Source organism: Miscanthus floridulus, chromosome 2 (genome assembly GCF_019320115.1).
Source record: "Miscanthus floridulus cultivar M001 chromosome 2, ASM1932011v1, whole genome shotgun sequence".
NCBI classification, from domain to species: domain Eukaryota; kingdom Viridiplantae; phylum Streptophyta; class Magnoliopsida; order Poales; family Poaceae; genus Miscanthus; species Miscanthus floridulus.
The window spans coordinates 1-23,476 of NC_089581.1; the positions used below are offsets into that span (position 1 = coordinate 1).

The window sequence follows — 23,476 nt, forward strand, 5'->3', positions numbered from 1 at the left end:
CCCCCCCCACTACTGTTCTACTTTGACCAAAGTAGGATCACGATGAAGCTTAAATCATCCTTTTTGATCCATTGGAGCATTTTCTTGGCATTTGCCCAACATGAACCTTTCATGACTTTTGTTGTAGAGTTCATCTAGAGTCATTTTGGCAAGGTTGCAAGGTTTGGTTGACATCTCATGTTCTCATTCACTTAATAGTGCAATTCAAGCACTTAGTAAAATCATTCCAACAAGGATATAACTTATCATTTCATGTGACTTTTTGATTCCAAACTTCATGAAACTTTTCGAGTGTCCAATATAGATGGGTATTGATGTGAGACACATGAAGATATCCCAATCACACCACCCAAGCATATATCTTGAAAAGGGGTCTATAGGCGAGCAAAGGTGCAATATCCAAGTTTAGGTTGGGGCTCGTTTCTTTAGGTTTGACCTTGACATCTTCATCATCACTTAATATACCATGTTTTAGCTCAAACCCATTGCTTAACTAGTGGCAAACACCTGGGGTGTTACAGTGGGTGAGCAAATTCTAATCATGCTGGTGAGTAAAGTCATCGTAGCCCCTGAGGCATAGGTCTCTTGAAGTCTGACCAGTTATACTCAGAGCTTGTTTCCGCAACCCTAGCTCCTAGGTCTTAACATGAGAAAGGGTCGAGCACAGAGAAAGTTTGCTAGGCGGATGTACTCTTAAATGCACGCTGATACGTCTCATGACTAAGGCCAAAAAAACCTAGGGTGTGGAAAAAAAATTCTGAACACAATGGTGAGCAAAGGCACCATAGCCACTGAGGCGTAGGTCTCTCATAGTCTGACCAGTTTTACTCAGCATTTGTTTCCACAAACCTTGCTTCTAGGCCTCAACATGAGAGAGGGTCAGGCATAGAGAATGTCTACCAGATAGGTATGCTCTTATTAGCCCTCGAGTGAGGCCTGACCCTCCCGCCGTTGCTAGGGTCGGGTGTCACTAAAGGTCAGGAAGTTTGATAGCGAAACTGATAAGAGAAAGCGTGCGTTTATTAAGAGTAAAAGTGACGTTGCTGCTCGATGTTCCAGGCATGGACGAAGACTCTGCCGTCGATGGTCTTGAGCTTGTAGGCGCCCGGTAGGAGCACCTCCGCGATGACATACGATCCCTCCCACGACGGAGAGAGCTTGTAGCGGTCCTTGCTGCTTTGGATGAGGTGGAGGACTAGGTCTTTGATGTTGAAGGCCTAACCCCGTACTCGACGGCTGTGGTACAGGTGCAATGCTTGCTGGTACTTGGCTGAGCGGAGGAGGGCAACATTGCGCACTTCATTCAGCTGGTCCTTGGCATCCTTAAGGGATGCCTTGGCTCCCTGTTCGTCGTACGCCCTAACCCTTGGTGCTCCATAGTAGAGGTTGGTCGAGAGGATAGCCTTGGAACCATAGACCATGAAGAACGATGTGTAGCCAGTGGCCCAGCTGGGGGTCGTCCTTAAGCTCTAGAGTACCACAAGAAGCTCCGCAAATCATTGTCTGTTGAACTTGTTTAACCGGTTGAAGATCCTAGGCTTGAGGCCTTGTAGGACCATCCCGTTCGTGTGCTCGACCTACCCGTTCATGCGGGGGTGCGCCATGATGGCCCAATCGATGTGGATGTGGTATTCATCGTAGAATTAGAGGAACTTCTTTTTGGTGAACTATGTGTCGTTGTCTGTGATGATGGAGTTTGGGATCCCAAAGCAATGGACGATGTCGATGAAGAACAGCATGGCTTGCTCGGACTTGATTGCGGAGATTGTTCGAGCTCTATCCATTTTGTAAACTTGTCTATGGTGACAAGCAAGTGGGTGTAGCCCCAGGCACCCTCTTGAGAGGTCTGACCAGATCCAGCCTCTAGACCATGAATGACCACATGATGGGGATCGTCTGGAGTGCCTGGGCCGATAGGTGAGTCTGCCGAGTGTAGTACTGACACCCTTCGTAGGTGCACACAATATGCTTAGCCTCAGCTACTATGGTCAGCCAGTAGAAGCCTTGCTAGAATGCATTTTTGACTAGGGTTCTAGGTGTGGCATGGTGACCACAGACCCCACCGTGGATACCACTCAGTAAACGCTTCCCCTGTTCGATGGGGATGTAGTGCTGCAGGATCCAGGTGTGGCTTCGTTTGTAGAGTTCACACTCAACAAGGACAAAGGACTTGGCGTGATGCGCGAGCCTTCGAGCCTCCATCTTTTCCATCGACAGTGCCTCACAGAGGAGGTAGTTGAGGAAGAGCGTCCTCTAGACAACTATAGGGTCAGGCTCTGTCGCTGGGTCCTCTGGCAGCTCCATGACTTTTAGAGTCGGATGGAGCCGACGGTTGGTTAGCCCAGGGGCCTAGGGCAAGCGGCCCATCACTAGCTTGTTTTGGCCCCTCATAGCGAACCGAAGGCTTGTGCTGATCACTAGCAAAGATGCCCATTAGCACCAGCTCTTGGCCGGACACCGCTTTTGCCAGCGTGTCGGTCGCCTCATTGAGACACCTCGGAATGTGGTTGAGCTCGAGGCCATCGAACTTATACTCCAACTGGTGGACTTCTCAGCAATATGTAGCCATCTTAGCGTTGTGGTAGCTTGACTCCTTCATGACTTGGTCGATGACCAGCTAGGAGTCACCCCAGACATCGAGGCATCGAATGCCCAACTCAATGGCGATGCGCAGGCCATTGATGATCGCCTCATATTCGGCCACATTGTTGGAGGAGGAGAAATGGATGCAGACCATGTACCTCATGCATACCCCGAGGGGCAAAATGAAGACTAGCCCTGTGCCGACGCCTTTCTTCATCAGTGATCCGTCGAAGTACATCATCTAGTACTCTTGGTCAACAATCGCTGGTGGCTTTTGAACCTCGGTCCACTCTGCAATGAAATCAGCCAACACTTGGGACTTGATGGCCATCCGAGAGGCGTACGCAATGCCCTAACCCATCAACTCAAGTGCCCACTTCACAATTTGTCCCATGGCATCTTGGTTTTGGACGACCTTGCCAAGGGGGAAGGACGTCACGACCATCACCGGATGTGACTCAAAGTAGTGGCGTAGTTTCCTCTTGGCGATGAGGACGGCATACAGGAGCTTCTAGATTTAGGGGTAGCGGGTCTTAGAATTAGATAGGACCTCGCTAATGAAGTACATGTGGTGTTGTACTTTGAGGGTGTGCCCCTCTTCTTCTCGCTCCACCACCGGGGTGGCGCTGACCCTTTGCATGGTGGCTGTAATGTAGAGCAAAAGGGGTTCTCCATCGGTTGGAGGAACTAAGATTGGGGCCTTCGTCAAAAGCTGCTTGACCATGTCAAGTGCCTCCTAGGCCTCGGACATCCATTCAAAGTGGTCGGCCTTCTTTAGAAGTCAATAAAGGGGGAGACCTCATTCGTCGAGGCATGATATGAAGCGACTGAGCACGGCAAGGCATCCTATAACTCGATGTACCCCCTTTATGTTCTAAATTGGGCCCATCCTTGTGATGGCTGAGATCTTCTCTGGGTTGGCTTCGATGTCGCGCTCGGAGATGATGAAACCAAGTAGCATACCCCTCAGGACCCCGAAAATGCACTTCTCGAGGTTGATCTTAATGCCATTTACTTGAAGTTTTGCGAAGGTCTGCTCAAGGTTAGCTATGACCTAATTAGCCCATTTGGACTTGACCACAATGTCATCCACGTAGGCCTCAATGGTCCGCCCGATGAGGTCCCCGAAACACTTGAGCATACACCGCTGGTACGTAGCCCTAGCGTTCTTTAGACCGAACGGCATCGTGACATAGCAGAACAATCTGAATGGGGTGATGAAAGATATCGCGAACTGGTCGGACTCTTCTATCATGATTTGATGGTACTCGGAGTACGCATCAAGGAAGCAAAGGGTTTCACACCTTGAGGTAGAGTCGACTATTTAGTCTATGCACACCAAAGGAAATAGATCCTTTGGGCACGCTTTGTTGAGACCCATGTAGTCAACACATATCCTCCATTTCCCACTTTTCTTTTGTACGAGAATGGGATTGGCTAACTAGTCAGGGTGGTACACTTCCTTGATGAACCCGACCACCAAAAGCTTCACGATCACCTTGACGATGGCCCTGCATTTCCCCTCATCAAAGTGATGTAGGTGTTGCTTCACTGGCTTGGAGCCTGGTAGGATTTTCAAGGAATGCTCAACGACTTCCCCTGGAATGCCCGGCATGTCCGAGGGTTTCCACACAAAGATGTCCTTGTTGGCACGAAGGAAGCCGACGAGCGTGCTTTCCTATTTAGAGGAAAGTGTGGTGCCAATGCGCACCATTTTGCCCTCAGGGTTGCTAGGGTCTATGAGGACCTCCTTGGCACCCTCCACTGGCTTGAAAGACCCAGCCGACCATTTGGGGTTGGGTGCTTCTTCGACGACCTCCTTCCTAATGTCCGCGAGCTCTTTGGAGGCGACGATTGCCGCAGCGTGATCACAACACTCAACCTCGCCCTCGTAGGTGTGTTGGAAGGAGGTGTCGATGGTGATGACCCCACTTGGGCCCAGCATCTTTAGCTTTAGGTAGGTGTAGTTGGGGACAACCATGAACTTCGCATAGCATGGTCATCTTAGGATGGCATGATAGGTTTCGTGGAAACCAACCACTTCGAAGGTGAGGGTCTTTGTCCTATAGTTGGATGGACCCCCGAAGATGACAGGAAGATCGATCTACCCAAGTGGCATAGCCTGCTTTCTAGGCATGATGCCATGGAAAGGCGCTCTGGTCGGTCGGATGTGCGCTCAGTTGATGCCCATAGCGTCGAGTGTCTTAGCGTACATGATGTTGAGGCCGCTACCTCCATCCATTAGTACCTTAGTGAGCCGCTTCATGCTGATGATTAGGTCAACCACAAGCGGATACCTCCCCGGTTGTGGGACACTCTCTAGGTGATCGATCCAATCAAAGGTTATGGTAGACTCTAACCACCAGAGGAAGGTAGGCATGGCCAGCTCAGCCATATAGACCTCACGACGCATGAGCTTCTGGCGATGCTTGGAGTCATAGGCCATCGACCCTCCGAAGATCATGAGGTAGCCATCCAGCATCAGAAAGCCATAGTCTATCCCCTTGGCGTTGTCCACGATCAGCTTGGGGGCCTTCCCATGCTCCCCCTATTGAAGCCTCTGGACAAGAACCACTTTATGAGGCCATAGTCCTTGTATAGATGCTTGATGGGGAAGGAATGGTTTGGGCATGGCCCTTTAAGCAGCTTCTTGAAGTGGTTCAGAGTACCCTCCGTGGGATTCCAGCCCCCTTGCGGTCGGTGGCGGCCACGAGCGAGCCCTCATGCCACTGCTTGTTCTTCTTCTTGATGAGATGGTTGGGGGCGCCTTCACCGGCATTCTTGTCCTGCTTCGCCTTGCCTTTTAGGCCGTCAAAGATCTCTCCAACTGCCTTCTCACCCGAGGCGTGGCTAGTGGTGATGTTGAGGAGCTCCTTGGTGGTTCGCGGGCCCTTACATTCCAGCTTGTGAACCAGGGACTCACAGGTGGTCCTAGACAGGAAAGCTCCTATAACGGCGGTGTCGGCGACGTTAGGGAGCTCATTGCACTTGGGAGAAGCGCTGAATGTACCCATGAAGGGCTTCTCTGGCCTTTTATTGGTTGTTTTTTAGATCCCATGGGTTCCTAGGACGCTTGTACATGCCCTAGAAGTTTCTCACAAAGATCTCTTTCAAGTCCGCCCAACTTTGGATTCTGTTGGGCGGAAGGTGTTCCAACCATGTTCACGCCGAATCGGCTAGGAACAATGGAAGGTTGTGGATAATGAAATCGTCATTATCTGCTCCACCAACTTGATAGGCAAGGCCATAATCCTCGAGCCATAGTCTAGGGTTCATTTCCCTAGAGTATTTTAGGATGTTGGTTGGTGGTCGGTACCTTGGCGGGAGGCGGCGTTGAGGATGTGTCGGTCGAAGGCCTGAGGTCCCGATAGGTTGAGGCTCGGGCTTCAGTCCTCGCCGCTGTCATAGCATCCACCACGATGAGGGTGATAGCCGTAGCTAGCTTCCTCTCTTAGATTGTTGTGGGTACGCCTCTAAGCGTCAAGAGTGTCACATGTGTCATGGTTGCGGTCAAGATGCTCATGCACCAAGACCATGGTGTGCTGCATGCCGCCTTGTGACACCTGGTGGACTGACACATCCTTGTTGGGTTGCTTTGAGGGCGTGTGCTGGCTCGCGTTGAGCTCACGTCACTAAGACAACGAGCTCTTGGCCTGCTACGCCATCGCACGCTCGAGCAACGTGCGAATCTCATGGTGGGACTGACGATCCTTGGATGTCATGGGCCTTGGAAGCCCATGTAGCAAGGCCACCATAGCAATGATGTTCTCGCCTGGGCAAAGTATGGGAGAGCTTCATCCTTCGCGATGATCCTCCGGTTCATGTCACGGGCCATGGCACGCGCGCCCATCGTCTCCATGGCACTTGATCTCCTAATTGAGCTCCACGTGTTCCTCCTTGAGCTGGAGTCATGCTTCCTCGAGCTCTAGGTGTCGGGCCTTCAGCTGCTCCACCCGCAGGCAGGGTAGGGCCCCTATTTCCCCCTCGACCTCATCATCGATGTCATTCATCGGGGTAGCCTCCTCTTCATGGATGCTTTTGACGTGTCCCTCGGGGGAACCTACCATGAAACACTCACGAGAGGGGTGGTGACTCCCCCTGCTGGAGTTAGAGCCCGAGGGTGACTCCGACTCACCAGCGAGGATGTCATGGAAAGATTCTACGACATATTTGGTCATCCCCACGAACTCATCATTCATAGAGGACCAAGGAATGTGTTGCGCCACAAAGTGGCCAACAGTCTCTGCAGCGTTGCGTAGACCAAACAGGAGCACTGTTGGGGCGCTCTGGATGAGGTACTTTAGGGAGAGAGATTCTCCCCTAGCAAGTTACGCCATGACGTTGGCGAGCGAGAAGGTAAGGTGGTGCAGGTCCTCCCAGGACGATCGGGGTCCTAGAAAGGCACCACGCTGGCGCTCCAACCTCTTGTAGTCGAAGTTGAGAAGTTGGCCGCTCCTAGGGGTGTAGGCCTCCGGTGCATGTAGCTGCAGCTCTTCTAGCGCCTCGGCGATTACGTCGAGGCCGGCAAAGTGGAGTGGTTGGATGGTTGTGGGAGCCAACGCCAGCTCTCCCTCCATTGTGACGATGAAGTCCATGTCCCCAAAGCGTACGCGCGCCCGAGACCCAATTGACATTGTGACTAGCCATTCAAGGCCTGGTGTGTACATCGAGATATGCAAAAGGCCCCTACCTAGCGCGCCAACTATCGGTGTTTCGAGTTGCCACCAATAAGTAAATTTCTAATATTACGCGTCTAGCTCGGATGGTGTGCTAAGAGGACATAATGTTTATACTGGTTCAGGCAGAATGTCCCTATGTCTAGTTCATTGCTGATGCTCGTGTTACTAGCACTGAAAGTTCGCAGTAGAGGTTACAAACGGTCGAGACAGGGATATGTCCGAAGTCTCTAGGGAGAGGAGCGAATGGGCGCCGAGGGCTCAGTCACTTCTCTGCTGTGTGCTTGTGTGTTCTAATCAATTTTGGGGTTCGAGTTCAAATCGGTGTGATGTGTTGCGATGTGCTCGATTCGAGTCGAGTCTAGTCCGATGGTCCTTGTGGGATGCCCTGCTTTCTCTTTTATAGGCCAAGGAAAAGTATGAGTTACAGTGGAGGAAGAGAAGAGAACAAGAGGAAGAAGTCCTTCAGGATCGTCAGGTCCTTCTTCTCCGATATGTGGGGTCCTGTTGACCCTGTAGACATCAACAGGGATAGCTTCCCGTCGTGGCCCTATCCGTCACTGGCGCCATGTGCAGACGTCGTCTGTCGGTCATGGCGCTCTACTCCATCCTGGCAGATGTCGTGGTGAACTGACGCGCCCATTAGTGTTCATACGGGAGTTAGGTAGAACAGTACTGGTACATCCAATGCTGTTCCTAACGTGAACCCCTAGGTATGTCCCATCATGGGTCACGGGCTATATCGAGGCATGCCAGTCTCTTCTCTAGCGTCAGAGCTTTGACCCAGACCCATACGCTTGGACCTAGAGAGGTGGGCGGCGGTATGGGTCTCCGACGGGCGAGACAGAGCCCCCGGCCTCGGGGTTGGGCGAGGCAGAGTTCCTCCCTAGAGGCTAGGCGAGAAGGAGCGTGAACCCAAGGCTTGGGCGAGGCAGAGCTAGCCCTTAGAGGTTGGGTGAGGCGAAGCCCTCGGCTTTGGTGTCGGGCGAGACAGAGCCTGCCCCCTAGAGGTTGGGCGAGGCAGAGTTCGCCCTCAGGGGTCGGGCGAGACGGAGCCCGTGGCCTTGGTGTTGGGCAAGACAGAGCCTACCCCTAGAGGTCAGGCGAGGCGGAGTCTGCCCTCAGGGCTTGGGCAAGGAGGAGCCCGTGGCCTCGGTGCCAAGTGAGGCAGAGCCAACCCTTGGGGTCAGGCAAGGCGGAGCCAACCCTCAGGGGTCAGGCGAGGCGGAGCCAACCCTTAGGGGTAGGGCGAAATAGAGTCTGCGACCTCAGTGTCGGGCGAGGCGTAGCCAACCCTCAGGGGTCGGACGAGACGGAGCCAGCCCTCAGAGGTCGGGTGAGGCGGAGCCCGTGGCCTCGGTGTTGGGCCAGGCGTAGTTAACCCTCAGGGGTCAGACGAGATGGAGCCCGAGGCCTCGATGTCGGGCAAGGCGGAGCCAACCCTCAGGGGTAGGGCGAGGTAGAGTTTGCACACCTTAGGGTCGGTTGGAGCTACAGTTATGCTCTTGACTGCTCGGACGAATCAATGTTGATGGCTATTAGCTCCTCTTCGGGTACCCTAGTATTGGTCCTCGACAACACCTATTATATGCCCAAACATCAATAAAAAATTAAATGTGTACATATCTCAATCTGCATACTATCATGCCATCTGCAATGGAGAAGACAAATATGAAGTTAAGCATTATGATAATAGATTCACAGTGGATTTGGTGTCAAAGACTTGTTCCTGTAGGTATTGGTAATTGTCTGGACTTCCTTATTGCCATGCCATTTCATGTATATTGTTCAAGACCAACTGCCTAGATGATTATGTGCTCGACTGCTATTCCGTTAACCACTTCAGGCAAACATGCAATCACTGCTTAAACCCAGTTGAGGGTATGAATAGCTGGTTGTCATCTGATAGGGTACCCCTTAGAGCTCCTAGTTATGCGAAGATGCTTGGCAGGCCAAAGACTAAGAGGAGAAGGGAGGCAACAGAAGGGAGAAAGGCCACTAAAATGCCAAAAACTGGTACAGTTATCAGATGCAGCAAATGCCACATGCCTGGACACAACAGGTCAACATGTGAGAAGAGAAGTAGAGCAAGAACTTCATAGGCAGGAGGTAGCTCAAAACCAGCAGGCAACACACACGCAGCCGTGAACTCAGAGGGAGTAGGCAACTCACAGCCAGTAGGATCTCATTCAGGTACAGGATGTATCCCACATGGACTAGGTAACCCAAATGCTATTGTTGTGCTCTCTAATACACAATAGAGCAGCATAAGCTCTAGGAAAAGGAATTCCACAGACGATGTATCTAGTACACAGAGTAGGAAAAAGGTATGTTTACCTACATCTCAAAAGACCATCTCAATTTTTGAACTTATGCATCTTGTATTCGAAATTTAAACTAGCTTCATATGACCGATGTAGGCAAAGGCAACAAACTAAAAAAAACCATCAAATTAAGTGCACATGCCAGAGTTTCAACAATTTCTTCTGGGTCAGCTACAGTGAACCTGCAAGCAAGTGTGCCGAATTCTAATGTTAACTAACTGGTGGGACTGCATCTGCTCATGTGTCAGCTCAAGAACCAGCAAAGTCTAAGCCTACTCCAAAGAGATTTAGAACTGGTCCACTCATGATGATTTCTCCATGGAAAAGTGATAAGCTATGATGTGTTTGTGTGCCTAGTCGTATGCCAAACTTGAATAACTATGCCATGTATGATAATTATGTACGCGAAACTTAAGTACCACTATTGATTACCTTCTATGTATGCCAAACTATGTGTATGTAACGCTGCCATTTATGTTATGTCAAACATCTGGCCTTACTATTTGGATTTATGTCTGCTGTTGTTACTTGAATGAAAATGATAGGAAAAGGAACTGGACACATCAATACATCAGAATATTAATATTCACATAGTCATACACATTGATAAATGAGGATCAAGTAACTGGACCCATTCTTCAATACTAAAGCAGCTGCCATTTGAACATTTGCATCAGAACCAACACAAGGAGAATGGCAGAATTGAACCCTAACAACAATAGGACAGCTACACCAAAACACATCATCCAATTCATATGTCCTTGCTTCTTCTTCTTTGTGCCTCACTTACTTATTGAACCTGTAGTCCTCCCATGCTCATACACCCCAACAGATTCTTTCTTCAGTGGTTTAACATATTCATAAATCTCAGCTTGCACAGCCCCTTCCACAGTTTGTGCCGTCTCCAATGGATGGTAATGACACATCTTAGAATCTTGAAGCATCCCATAATTAACAAGAAAGTTGGCATATTCTTCTTCGAACATGTAGAAATCACAAAGAGGAAACTAAAACGATAAAAAGGAAACTTCAGTCTACACTGTACAAACCCTAACTTTCAATAATCGCTAGAAATTTAAATCAAGAAAACTAACATTTACGTACTTCCTCGAGCATTTGAAGAACCTTTCATTTGGGTGCTCATCTTTTTTTGAGATCAGCTCGAGTATCCTCCCCATGCCGCAGTATGGGCACCAGATTAGTGGCAGGCCACTTTCTCCTAGCGGTGGCTCTGTCGCCGATACTGGCTGCGGCAGGAGAATACGAGATGTGCTAGGGGCCATGGGCAATGGGGGGAGTACCAACGAGGCGTTGCAACACAGCATGGAAAGACGGCGGCGAGAAGGCGTTGGTGACGAGGAAGACCACTGCTCAGATGCGTGTGTGGCTGCGCTGGGTAGGGGATGGGATAAGCCGGCAGTTGTCTTCAATTTAGTCTTGGGCTGATTCAATCAGCATGGGCCCACTGAAAAACTAGAGGGTAGGTCACGTGTACGAATTTGGATGGATGAGGAACCATTTGTGTCTGGTTTTATAGTTGAGGGACGAAAAATAAACTTTGCCAAAAATTAAGGGACAGAAAGTGAACTTTTTCCTAAAAGTTTCTAAAAAAAAAACTCAGAAGTCAGCAACCTTCTCTCTGAAAAAATGAAGTCAGCAACCATTTTGCTTCTCCGTCACCGCCACGGCTCCACTTCCTCGACGACGCCTCCGGTTCATCAACCCTGCCGGCCATGGCGGCTGCGGCCTGCGGCGGCGCAGAGCTCCTCGCGGCGAGCACGAAGATCATCGGCGTTGGGCGCAACTACATCGCCCACGCCAAGGAGCTCGGCAACCCTGTCCCCAAGGTGCGGTTCGCGCGCCTTCCATCCTCGATCCCAAAACGCTCCCGCGATTCCAACTTCCCTCCCCGCTCCTCCCCGCGCGGCCTCTGGTTTGATCTCGCGTGTGTTTGGGGTGTGTTGCAGGAGCCCGTCCTGTTTCTGAAGCCGACCTCGTCGTTCCTCCACGCTGGCGTGTCCACCGCCGCCGTCGAGATCCCGGAGCCGCTCGAGTGGTTGCACCACGAGGTCGAGCTCGCCGTCGTCATCTCCCGGCGCGGGCGCGACATTCCCGAGGCGTCGGCCATGGACTTTGTTGGAGGTAATTTGAGAATTGCGTCACAATGGGTGACGTGAGAACGTGAGATAATTAACGATGGAGCCTTCGTGTGATAGTAAGGCTTTGTATTCGTGTGTTTGCAAAGTGCCAAAGTGCACTAAAAAGTTCCTATGGTTTATTGTTCAGAAAGATCAATTAGGATTCTAGGATATAGGATATGTTCATGCTCTGGAAACTATTTAGGATCATTGTGAGTTGTTTTGGCATTACTGCTTTATTGTGACAAGGAGTTCTGGAAGCTAGAAACAGATGGATTTTTGCAATTCTAGCTTAGTTTTACAAGCTTGGTGGAAAATGCAAGCGAGCAATTTAAAAGTTAGAATTGCTAAGGCGAACTTGCGCTCGTTTAATGATTGCTATTCCATAGGCGGGAATATGAAATTATATTTCATGGCACAGAGAAATACAAAACTTGTGAATTCAACTATGTTTTTTTTGTACATTTGTGGTTTTATGGCCTGACTGATAACTATTTGTAATCTATTCTCTTCATCATTAATGAACTTGAGTTAAAAGCTTAGAAGTAGTCTCTTTTGTGCTTACCTTCTTTTTTTGCTTTTTGAATTGAGCAGTTTAAAGTGTTTGTTAGCGACAAACTAAATATGAGATAACTGCTTGTTTATTGAATTTCCCAGGTTATGCACTTGCTTTGGACATGACAGCAAGGGACCTTCAATCTGCTGCCAAGGCGAGTTCTACCTTCTGTAGTTTTCCTGAATGTCAGTACTACTAGTTCAATTACTGTTGTTGTAGTGTCATCTGCCATCCCTAGTGTTTGTTGAATGTTATGTATGATCATACAAGCATTCAATTTACATAAGTAAATTCAGTAACTAACTTTGCAATTTAGTCTCATGAGTGGATCTTCTCCATGATCATATCTATTGATGAATAGCAAAGAGTCAGATGCTTTTAGTCGAGCTAGTTACTGTCTTCATCCATCCAGTATATTTCATTTCACATAATTTTTTCTCAATATATTTTGGTGTACAAATCTGGTAGCATTAATTGGCTGCCAAAACCTTAAGTAGACTCAATCTCTTGATGTTTTTTTATTAAAAAGAACTATACCATTAATTTTCTTATCATATTCACCATCCACTAATTTGCAGTCTGCTCCCATGGACTTTGGCTAAAGGACAAGACACTTTCACTCCAATTAGTGCAGTAGTAAGCAATATTTTTTCTTCATGTGCTTGGAGTTGGTTGGTGGTGGCTCAGGACAGTATGTTTATTTATTTGTGTTCGCTTGTTATAATTACACCTCAATGAATCAATGCCATATTCAAGTTAGTCAGTGCAGAAGTGTTGCTAGATAGAGACACCTCATCTTTGTTGCCTTCCATGTTCTCCACAGCCATCCAGTGAGATGAAATGTGTAATCCCATCAGTATGACACACCATGTTTTGACTTCCATTAATGATAATTTTTCTATCAATCAGGTTCCAAAATCGGCTGTCACTAATCCCGATGATCTCGAGCTCTGGCTAAAGGTATTTCTGCAAATATGTACTGAATTTATTTAATTTAATATTGCCCAAAGTGGTAGAGCATATGGTGAATTGACTACCAACTGTATCCAGGTAGATGATGAACTAAGGCAGAAAGGATCGACAAGTGACATGATATTCAAGATTCCTTTTCTGATCAGCTATATCAGTTCCATCATGACATTAATAGAGGGTGATGTGATACTAAGAGGTAGTGGCATTTTCTCGAGCTCAGCTTGTTTTTGCGCATCTGAGGTCTTTCTGTGGGATATTCATTTGTTCCTCTACAGGTACTCCTGAGGGTGTGGGTCCTGTGCGAATAGGTCAGAAGATCAAAGCTGGTATAACTGACCTAATTGATGTCGAGTTTGATGTTCGGAGACGCAATCGGTCATTTTCCGCATGATGCAATAAGCAAGAAAGTAATGGTAAGCAACAAGTAATGGGAGCATATGAGCTGCAATTGTTTTTCTAATACAATGCATACGATAGTAAGTCTGCATGCTTTTATTGCTGTGTGACTAAAAATAATATCAGGCAATTGAGTTCATGAAAGCAAACCTGTTTACCTGTAGCAAGGTCAATAACTCAATATGATCAGAAAGGGCATCATATTTATGCTCGAGGAATTTCTTGAAACGTACTCCAATATGCCAAAACAGTGCCAAAGCTATGTTATCCTACCACATTCTCACATACACATAGCCATCAAAACCTGAAGTATATGAACTACTCCTTAGTTATAAGCTTGTGCTATATGAACTATTGTTACCTTGAAAAAAGATGTTATTGTTGGATAACTTATAATTGTCTTAACAATTTAACAGTGAGTATTGATGCCTATCAGGGATTCAGCAACTTACTATTTGTCTATTTCTGACTCCTGCTGTCTGCAGGTGAATACAAAGCTCATTCCTCAACTGTGAATCGCTTTCCTAGAGCAATTGCAGATAGCTCTTGAGCCTTCTCTTGATTTACTTCACCTGGGTTTGGGGAGGCTATCTATGAATATGCGAACTTGTTCCGTTGTGTACCTTCTTAAGGCGCGAATGGAGGAATAGAAACGCACGGTCATCTCGTCAGCAGCACTCCGCACAGGCACACTGTGCACACTATCTCATCTCATCGGAGAAAAGGAGATCCGGACTAGGGTTTTAGACGGCGATGGCTGCGGCGGGCGACGAGAAGGCAGCTGCGGCTGCGGGGGCTGGTACATTCCGCCAAGGGCGAAGGGGCTGTGGACTCCAAGGACCTTCAGCAGCAGAGCAAGGCGCTTGATGAGCTCACTGATCACGTCGAGGACCGGCAGCTCGATTCATCCCGTGTCCAATCCGTACATTTAATCCGCTCCCCGCCCCCACCGATTCCTTCTCTGCTTCGTCTATAGTCAGGAATAACTGGAGGATGCTGCCCTTTTTGGATCCATCGTGCATAGGTGGTTTTAGATTTTGTGCAGTTTACCTGCTTTGCAGAGATGCCATGCTTCACCTAAAGTTCTGCTAGTAAATTTACCTGAATCCTGATATAGCTAGCTCATGTGTAATTTTACTTGCTTGAATCCTGGTACATCAACGAAACATGTACTGCGCTGAGAGAAATAACAAAACATGTTGTTTAGCACAAAATCTTGTATCAGTACTACTGTCATTGCACTTAAGAATCGACTACCATCACAAGTAGGAAGTCTAACTTACATTGCACTTATGAATCGACTGCCATCACGAATGGAAAGTCTAACTGCTATTTTTACATTGCTACAAATGGAACAAAGCACAAGCACATCTCATAATTCTGAATGTCGATTGTACCAGGACCCATGATATTTTCTTAGGAGGTTCTGTTTGAACGTCTGTGTGCTAACCTTCTTTTTAAGTTTCTTTCCCAAAAAAAACTAGTAACGCCATGTCGTGGTCAAGTTATGTACTTATTTCTAGCTTAATCACAAAATATGTCTGTAGGATTTCTTACAGATCTTAATATAGTTTGCAACATGTTTGTGCGCTGCTATCTATTATTAAACTCAGTTTTCTAGCACCCTATAGAATTTTTACTCACTCCATATACAAATATATTTCTCTTTTTTGGCTACTAAATTTATCTAGACTGACCGAGTAAAGTAGCACCAGTTAATTCATCATTAAAATACTTTTACTGCACATTCTTAGTTTCTTACCAACAACTGCGTGAGAAATTAATAGTAAATAGAAAGCCCCCAGTGGATCTTATTATGTCCAAAATGATATACATTATATTTTATTTACAGTGGGAGTATGCACTTGAGGGAAAGCATTGGATGAACAATCAAAGTGGCATTCGATTGTATTTGCTTGGATAGCCTTTCCATTCACCTCTGATTCTTATCCGCTCATTGCAATGATCTTGAACATTATTTTATAGTTTTATGAATACTAAAGTCATAGATAAAAGTAGAAGTCAAATGTAGAGTTACAGAGAAATGTTGTGTTTGATTCAGCTAAGTTTTTAAATACTAAATGTGTTGGTGTAACTGTTTTTTTACATGCTTTGTTTATGTTGCAGGCCATGGCAGCACTTGCTTCATCCAAAGAGGCTGACTGGAAAGTAGCATGGAAATTGGAAGAAACTGTAATTGGAATATAGCGTTCTTGGTTCTGTAATTTTAGTCTAACATTTTCCTTTTGGTGGTATGTGCATTTCAGTATACTATATTGCTATTTGAACTCTCCGTCTGAAATGTACACAATAAGCAGATATATTTCTGTGCACTCTGTGATTATTCTGTAGTTCTTGTAACATATTATTTTATTGAGTGATATAAACTCTCCGTCCGAAATCTCTATCTCTTCTCTGTCTTTACGGTCCCGTTCGCTTGTTTGAAAAAAAGAAGCCAAAACACTGTAGCGGCTGGTTGTGTGAATGAGAAATACTACAGCGGACGAAAGATAAACAGTGTTTTGTGGGGAGAGCAGCCGGCTGGTCTGAACTTTTCAGACCGGCGAGTAAGACGTACGACTAAAACATTCGTAACTATTCTATCTACAGGTGCCACACCGAAGCCCGTGCGATCTCCTCACTGCTCGCTTGCCTCCGGCGCGCGCGTGATCTCCTCCTCCAATCACGCGATCTACGATGCCTCGTTACGCTTACACGGCGTGCGCTCCTCCCCATGCGAGATCTCGCTTTCCCCTTGCTCCCCGCATCCTCTCTCGGCCCCCACAATTAGCGCTCCGCAAAAAGGAAGCTCCGTCTCCGCCTCCGAGTGCCGCCGTCGCCCTCGAGCCTCACTCATACGCCGCCGTCGCGTGCCACCCTGACTGTACGCCGCCGCGTTGTCACCCCCACCCCCCACTCCATCTCTGACGCCATTGCGCACGCCCCGACCCTACCCCATTGCGCCACCACCCAGCAGCATCTGCTCCGCCCCATCCCTGCCGCCGCCCCTGCCCCCGTTGCTTGCCAGTTGCCACAGTTGCACCCTCTTGCTAGCATCGAACGACCAGGGGGCGGCGTGGAGGAGAGCGGCCTGGTCGAGTTCTGTTTCGATCTGGAAAGGGCTGGAAGGGCGGCACGATGGAGAGTCGCCCAATCGAGATTCGCCTCGATCCAGCCTGTTCGAGTACTTCGTGGAGTAGGTCGTGCTGCTCTACTCCTCTACGCATCCTCCAGCGAGGACGGCGAGTCAACAAAAACACCGATCATCACTATGTCATCCAGGTCGTGACTCTCCATATTGGTCCTGTTATTCAGAAAGTAACAGCAGGTCTGAGCTTTGTTTCGGCCATTCATTTGGGTTATTCGGTTATGAAACTTCATCTGATTGTACCTGCAGCTACATGTTTCTGTAATTTTTACCGCGACACGATGACTTCATTGCCGCAATCTGGCTGGAGTTGTCCTCAGCACGTCGATTTAATAGCTGCGCTATCCCCATGCCGTCAGCGTTGTGATATGACCATCTACAACACCCGTGAGTGCGGCACATGTTGGGTGTCATCGGATCATCCCTGTCGACAGATATGTTTAGAGTTTTTGTTTAGTTTTTTTCAGTACAATAAACTAAGCGGCCGGCCATGGCGTAGGTGCAGCTGGGCATGCACGCACACAGTTGGCTTAATTATGCCCCATCGCTGGTGTCCAAGGGCCAGCCCCCTCCCTGTTGGGCACAGCCTTGGTGTAGCTAGCTTAATTGCATAATCCCTAACTAAATTGCAATGACAGAGTCAAAAAATAATTGTTATCATTGATAATCCTGAGTCCCAACAATTGTTGTAATCCTAAATCCTGGTCCTCAAAGATGGAGAAAAATAATTCTTGCCTTTCTTCTCAATCGATTTGGTCATGTAAGTCAGACTATGTAGACTAGTTATAGTCAGCATGTTCGCTTGTTGGTTTCAGCCAGCCCAAACTAGCCAGCCAACAGTGTTTTCCTCTCACAACGAACCAGCACCAGCCAGCACGAACCAGCCCAGAAACTAACCAGCGAACAGACCGAGTTCATGCTAAGCTTGATAATCATGAGACTTATAGAGTGATGCTCAGACATTCCACGGCCAGGAAGATTGAGTACATTCGTTTTGGAATTAATGCTTGCTGCCTTCATATTCAATTTTTGTCAACTGATATTCAATCGGTCTGTGACATTAATATTGGCAGGAACTGGACTGCATGACAAGTAGAGCAGAACAACAAAATTGATTGGCACACAGTTGGACATTGCTACCTAAATCGAGTTATATCTACATTGGTTACGGTGGCAATCCTCCTTTTGGACGCTATTACGGTGACATCTACCGCCTCAACAGTATGTATTGGGTAAACCCCTCTCCCCCCTTCCTGTCTCCTCTTTAGTTGCGCCTAGCACTCCGCTTGCCTTTTGCATGCTCTGGATGTACAGTTCACTGTCCTGTAGAATGCAATAGGACAGAAATGCGGAGCGGACTATGCTGGCGTTCGGCTGCTGCCTTGCACAGTAAATTTCGGATGGTTTTGAATGATTCAATAGTATTCTGTGAGAGAGAATAAGCTAAAACAAGCTGAAATAAGCCACCATCTGACCAGCCGAACGCGCTGTATATTATGGTACCGTTTAGTTCCACTTCATTTTGCAAAATTTTTCAAGATTCCCCGTCACATTGAATCTTTGGACGCATGTATAAAGCATTAAATATAAATAAAAAATAAAATTAATTACACAGTTTAGACGAAATTCACGAGACAAATCTTTTAAGCCTAATTAGACTATGATTGGACACTAATTGCCAAATAACAACGAAAGTGCTACAGTATCATTTCGCCAAAAATTTTGCAAACTAAACAAGCCCTATGATGATAACTAAAAAATTTGCCAATTATTTACAGGAGGGCACGTGACACCAAAGCTTGGTATTCGTGCAAAGCACGTTCTCTTAGTCGAACTATTGAGAGATTATATTCTTAATTGTAGAATAAATTCTAAAACATGTATTGTGAAACACAAACTTGTTATGATTATCTTTCCTAAGCACTTTATTCCTAAAGAAGTGCAAGCTTATCTTTCGCGTATCGTAGGCATGAAGTGATGCGACAATTGAAGTTGATGTTTTAGTTTTGCATTCAAATTTAGAGTTATATTTTAACTATTTATCTTTTGTGAAGACTTATGTAATATTGATTGGAACATTATGATTGTGGTATCTATTTTAGATAACAGTATAACACACGTTCATATATATGTTATCATGGTATTATGTGTTTCCGTTGCAACGTACGGACATTTACCTAGTGTACACAATAAGCAGATATATTTCATCTCCGTTGACAAATTGGTTTATTTTTCTTTCCGGAAAAGTGCCATGTAACAGTTTATCACATTCACTGCATTTACCCTTTCATCAGGGAGAAAGAATTAGCTGCTGTCAAGATCAACCCTACTGATGTTGAAATTATTGCTAATGAGCTTGAGGTGTTCATCCAAAACCTTGATTGACAAATAATGTTTTTGAAGCCTATTCTCAACTGTATCTGAATATGTAGCTGGACAAGAAGATTGCAGAGAGAACCCTACGAGAGCACAAAGGTGATGCTGTAGCTGCGGTTCGATTCTTGCTGCACTAGTTCGAGATTTAGTTGCCAGCATTATATGTTTTTCCTTCAATCAACACAACAGGTGATGATGTGATGAGTTGTACTTTTCTGTGCCTGTGTTGGAAATTTGCTGTGTCATAATGAAATGATCATACTTGGCATTGACCAAGAGCCTTTCATGCCATGATGTTTGCGAACTATTTTCTGTTCTGCTGTACAGGACTGGTCTTAAGCAGAAAATCCTCGTATACCTTCGTTTGGCGTTTTGGTTTTTTCGGAGATAGCTGCAAACATTAGAAACAAAAAAAAAATGTATATGAAACAAATGAGAATCTCTGATACACGACAGTTTTCTCGAATGTATTTTTCAACGCCCTGTTCATTTGGGCTGGGTTGGCTTATAAGCCATGGCTGAAAATACTGTTGGCTGGTTTGGTATGAGAGAAAAATACCGTTCGTTGACTGATAAGTCATGACTTATAAGCCAAATACGACTAAACGAACATGCTGCAAATACATGATGTCTCTGAAGGTTGTAGAAAAGGGGGACCACTATGTTTGTAAATAAATCATTGCTTGGTGTAGTGTCTTCAAAGATACTCCATTGGTTCTAAATTATTTGACGGGCTTCTTTAGATACATTGCTTTTTAAGTGTATAGGACAAGCTATTTATCTAGAAAAATCAAAACATCTTATAATTTTAAATAAATGTAGTAAGAACCATATCAAATTGTATGTGCATGATTGCTTTTGCATCATCCGACATGTGGGCTCATCTGTGTTGCTTTGTTGCAGTGACAATGCTTTATCAAGAAGCTGGAACCAGCATTAAGGGATCATTTGGGACTTGGGAGGGCCTCTGTGGCTCTGTATATCTGTACCACAATAATATGAGAAGCCGGAGCCAGCCGGTGGAGGGGGAGGGGTGCTTTACAGCCCCACATTGTTTTGGGAGAAAATTCCTTCATTGCCATTGAAAACTATAACAATTTCTTCGTTATCATTCAAAATTATATGTTCCCTTAGATGCCATCAGTTTTAGATTTTCATTCCCTCGTTGCCACTGCTGTTACAGAGGAGTGACTTCGCTCCCACGCGCCATCACCGCCCTCCGCTCCGCTGCACACTGCACGTCACGCCGTCTCTCTCTCCACGACGTCCTTGCACGGTCGTGCATTCGGGAGGCGGCGCTGACCGGCCGACGGCCTGCGTCCGGTGCACGCGTCGCGTGCGTAGCGTGGTTGCAGCGGCGGTGCGGTGTGTTCTGGCGAGGGGACCGCGGGCGTGGGCAACCGGGGGGGGGGGGGGGGGAGGGGAGTTCTAGGTGCTTAGGTAGCGTCGACCGGCGTGGTTGGTTGGCGCAGAGAAGATGCGAAGGCAGCTGTCCACGTGCGCTGCGAGGCTGCCAGCACACGGCGACGGTGATGATGGCGTTCCCAGCGCTGCAAGGAGCCCTGGAGGTCGTGGCCACCGTGGAGGCCGCGGCGGCGAAGTGGCTGCGCGCCGAGGAGGAGATCCAGCGGATGGGCCGCCTCAACAACTCGGCGCTCGAGGAGCGGGTGAAGAGCCTCTACGTCGAGGTGCAGGTGTGGCGCGACCTGGCGCAGTCCAACGAGGCCGCGCCCAACGCGCTCCGCGGCGAGCTGCAGTAGGCGCTCGATGCCCAGTAGGCGAACTCACAGGCGCCGCTGGCGCTGGCACCGGCAGCACTGATGACGACGAGTCGTGCTGCTGCGGGGAGAACGACGTCGCCACTGAAGCCAGAGCAGCAGGCGCGGGGGAGCACGGGGAGGAGGCCGGGACATCGTCGCTGCCGGCGTACGGGAGTGAAAGCTCTAGTTTGGTTTTGGTTAATTGATGAAACCCTAAGTGCTAACCTAGTTTATCAAGATGATTATGAGATAGGTAGCACTACTCCAAGTGATGAAGCAATGGCAAAGATCATGACGATGGCGATGGCATGGTGATGATCAAATGCTTAAACTTGTAAAAGAAGAAAGAGAAAAACAAAAGGCTCAAGGCAAAGGTATAAAATGTAGGAGCCATTTTATTTTAGTGATCAAGATACTTAGTGAGTGTGATCACATTTAGGATAGATAGCCGTACTATTAAGAGGAGTGAAACTCGTATCGAAATGTGGTTATCAAAGTGCCACTAGATGCTCTAACTCATTGCATATGCATTTAGGATCTAGTGGAGTGCTAACACCCTTGAAAATGTTTGTGAAAATATGCTAACACTTGTGCACAAGGTGATACACTTGGTGGTGTTGGCACATCTACAAAGGAGGTGGTGTTTGCAGGGTTGAGATGGGTTTGGGTCCCTCTCTCCCTTTCGGAAAAATGGAATGCCTATTTTCTATTGCGCTTTCGGGAAAATGGAATGCCTATTTTCTATTGCGCCGGATGCAAATTCTTGTGATTGGCACATTGGAGCAAGGGTGAAGAAGTTAGAAGTGAAAACGAGTTGATCGCGAAGACGCTGGCGTCGGTCAACTGACCGGACGCTGGACCTGAGATGCACCGGACGCTGGTTTCTGCGTCCGGTCAAACTGACATGGCGACACAGTGACTAGGGTTTAGCACCGGACGTTGGTCTGTGTCCGGTCAAGGTAGACCGGACGCGTCCGATCGAAGAAAACCGGATTTGGACCCTTACTGTAAACGACCGGATGCTGGTGGTTCAGCGTCCGGTCAGTTTTACCGGAGCGTCTGGTCAGTTAATAGCCGTTGTGATCTGGCGGCTCAAGTTTAACTCAGAATGACACGTGGCTTACATCTGTGGACCAGACGCTGTGTCCAGGGTCCGGTCAGTATGACCGGAGCGTCCGGTCAGAGCGCGTTTTGTCCAGTGAAGGGGTACAACGGCTCTATTTGATGGGGGCTCTATTTATAGCCCCATGGCCGGCTCAAGGGAGCTCTCTAGCATATTTTCATTGATATAGCAACCTTGTGAGCTTAGCCAAAGTCCTCCCACTCATCTTCATCATTGATTCATCATCTTTGTGAGATTGGGAGAGAATCCAAGTGCATTGCTTGAGTGATTGCATCTAGAGGCACTTGGTATTCGTGTTGCGCTGCGGATTTCGCTCGTTACTCTTGGTGGTTGCCACCACCTAGACGGCTTGGTGCAGCGGTGGAGGATCGGCACGAGTTAGTGATTGTTCGTGGCCGTCTCCGGTGATTGTGAGGGGAGTTGTACCTTCCCCGGCGGAGCGCCGAAAGGTAACTCTAATAAATTGCTCGTGTCATTGAGTTACCTCACTTGTGGGTCGATTCTTGCGGTGTCCTATCGTGTGGACGAGGTTCGTGAAACACCTCTTAGCCGCCGAACCACCAAGTGTTGGTCGACACAACGGGGACGTAGCGTGTTGGCAAGCACGTGAACCTCGGGAGAAAATCGATTGTCTCTTGTCTTTGGCATTCTCCCGGTGATTGGCTATATATTCATTTTTTGGTTGGTTCATCCTCTACACATCGGTATAATCACCCTACTCACTTATTTACATTCTTGCAAACTAGTTGACATAAGCTCTTTAGTGTAATTAGAATTGAGAGCTTGCTTTATTATTTACATTCATCTAGTTGAGCTCTTTAGAGTAGCAAGGTTGAGAGCTCTTAGTGAGTAATTACATAGCAAGTTTGTGTGCCTAAGTAATCATTGCAACTAGAATTGTTGGATAGGTGGCTTGCAATCCTTGTAGAGCTAGAGCAAGTTTACATTAAGCTATTTATCATACTAATTAAATTGCTCTAGTTGATTTATAGATTTTTAAATAGACTATTTATCTCCCTCTAGTCATATTAAGACCTTTCAGCGAGGATGTGCGCGGTGCGCGGTGCGCGGTGTGCGGCGAGGGCACGACCACGGTGCTGCACTGCTGCTGCTGCCGCCGCCGCCGCTGCCATGCCGCCACCTGTGCCAACCTTGTATCTTACCAATCTCGTAAGCGAGGCCTCTGAAGACGGAGCAGCGGTCGCCGCCCGTGAGCCAGAAGCGGAAAGGGGCATCGCTGGCGGAAGAGACAGCGGGAGCAGTGGCCGTGCCCGAGCGAGCGGAGGAATCCAGGCTGCAGGAGGCGGCATGGCCATCTGGTTGCCGTCGTAGGGTCGCAGCTGTAGGTGGGTGGAACAACGATGGATGAACGGAGAAAGAAATCTAGGGCCTGTTTGGATTGAGGGAATTCTAAAGGAATTTCA

The 23,476-nt window shown here is 47.6% G+C and overlaps 2 protein-coding genes across 3 annotated transcripts; both read left to right on the forward strand.

Annotated features, from left to right (window-relative positions):
- Positions 1–11,251: 11,251 nt before the first annotated feature.
- On the forward strand, positions 11,252–16,027 carry LOC136513948 (probable acylpyruvase FAHD2, mitochondrial). 2 transcript variants are annotated; one of them, XM_066507927.1, is made up of 7 exons: positions 11,252–11,430; positions 11,551–11,725; positions 12,379–12,431; positions 13,187–13,237; positions 13,328–13,445; positions 13,525–13,662; positions 15,773–16,027. In XM_066507927.1, the coding sequence occupies exons 1-6, from the start codon at positions 11,317–11,319 to the stop codon at positions 13,638–13,640; spliced, it is 627 nt and encodes a 208-aa protein (XP_066364024.1). In that variant the 5' UTR covers positions 11,252–11,316; the 3' UTR covers positions 13,641–13,662; positions 15,773–16,027. The 2 variants fall into 2 exon arrangements, with proteins under 2 accessions (XP_066364024.1, XP_066364029.1); XM_066507932.1 differs by lacking the exon at positions 15,773–16,027 and adding an exon at positions 14,131–14,397.
- On the forward strand, positions 14,071–19,452 carry LOC136513708 (uncharacterized). The gene is made up of 7 exons (XM_066507665.1): positions 14,071–14,130; positions 14,385–14,620; positions 14,871–14,910; positions 15,773–15,838; positions 17,883–18,025; positions 19,088–19,154; positions 19,226–19,452. Exons 1-7 carry the CDS (start codon positions 14,071–14,073, stop codon positions 19,304–19,306), a joined length of 693 nt encoding a protein of 230 aa, XP_066363762.1. The 3' UTR covers positions 19,307–19,452.
- Positions 19,453–23,476: the final 4,024 nt, after the last annotated feature.

Bases quoted from the DNA above. Each gene is read 5' to 3' on its own strand.
- LOC136513708 (XM_066507665.1), top strand. From the start codon at position 14,071: ATGCCTATCAGGGATTCAGCAACTTACTATTTGTCTATTTCTGACTCC. The intron at 14,621-14,870 runs GTCAGGAATAAC...ATCTTGTATCAG, and splicing joins CCTTCTCTGCTTCGTCTATA to TACTACTGTCATTGCACTTA. The intron at 14,911-15,772 runs GTAGGAAGTCTA...TTTATGTTGCAG, and splicing joins AGAATCGACTACCATCACAA to GCCATGGCAGCACTTGCTTC.
- LOC136513948 (XM_066507927.1), top strand. From the start codon at position 11,317: ATGGCGGCTGCGGCCTGCGGCGGCGCAGAGCTCCTCGCGGCGAGCACG. The intron at 11,431-11,550 runs GTGCGGTTCGCG...GGTGTGTTGCAG, and splicing joins TCGGCAACCCTGTCCCCAAG to GAGCCCGTCCTGTTTCTGAA. The intron at 13,238-13,327 runs GTATTTCTGCAA...AACTGTATCCAG, and splicing joins ATCTCGAGCTCTGGCTAAAG to GTAGATGATGAACTAAGGCA.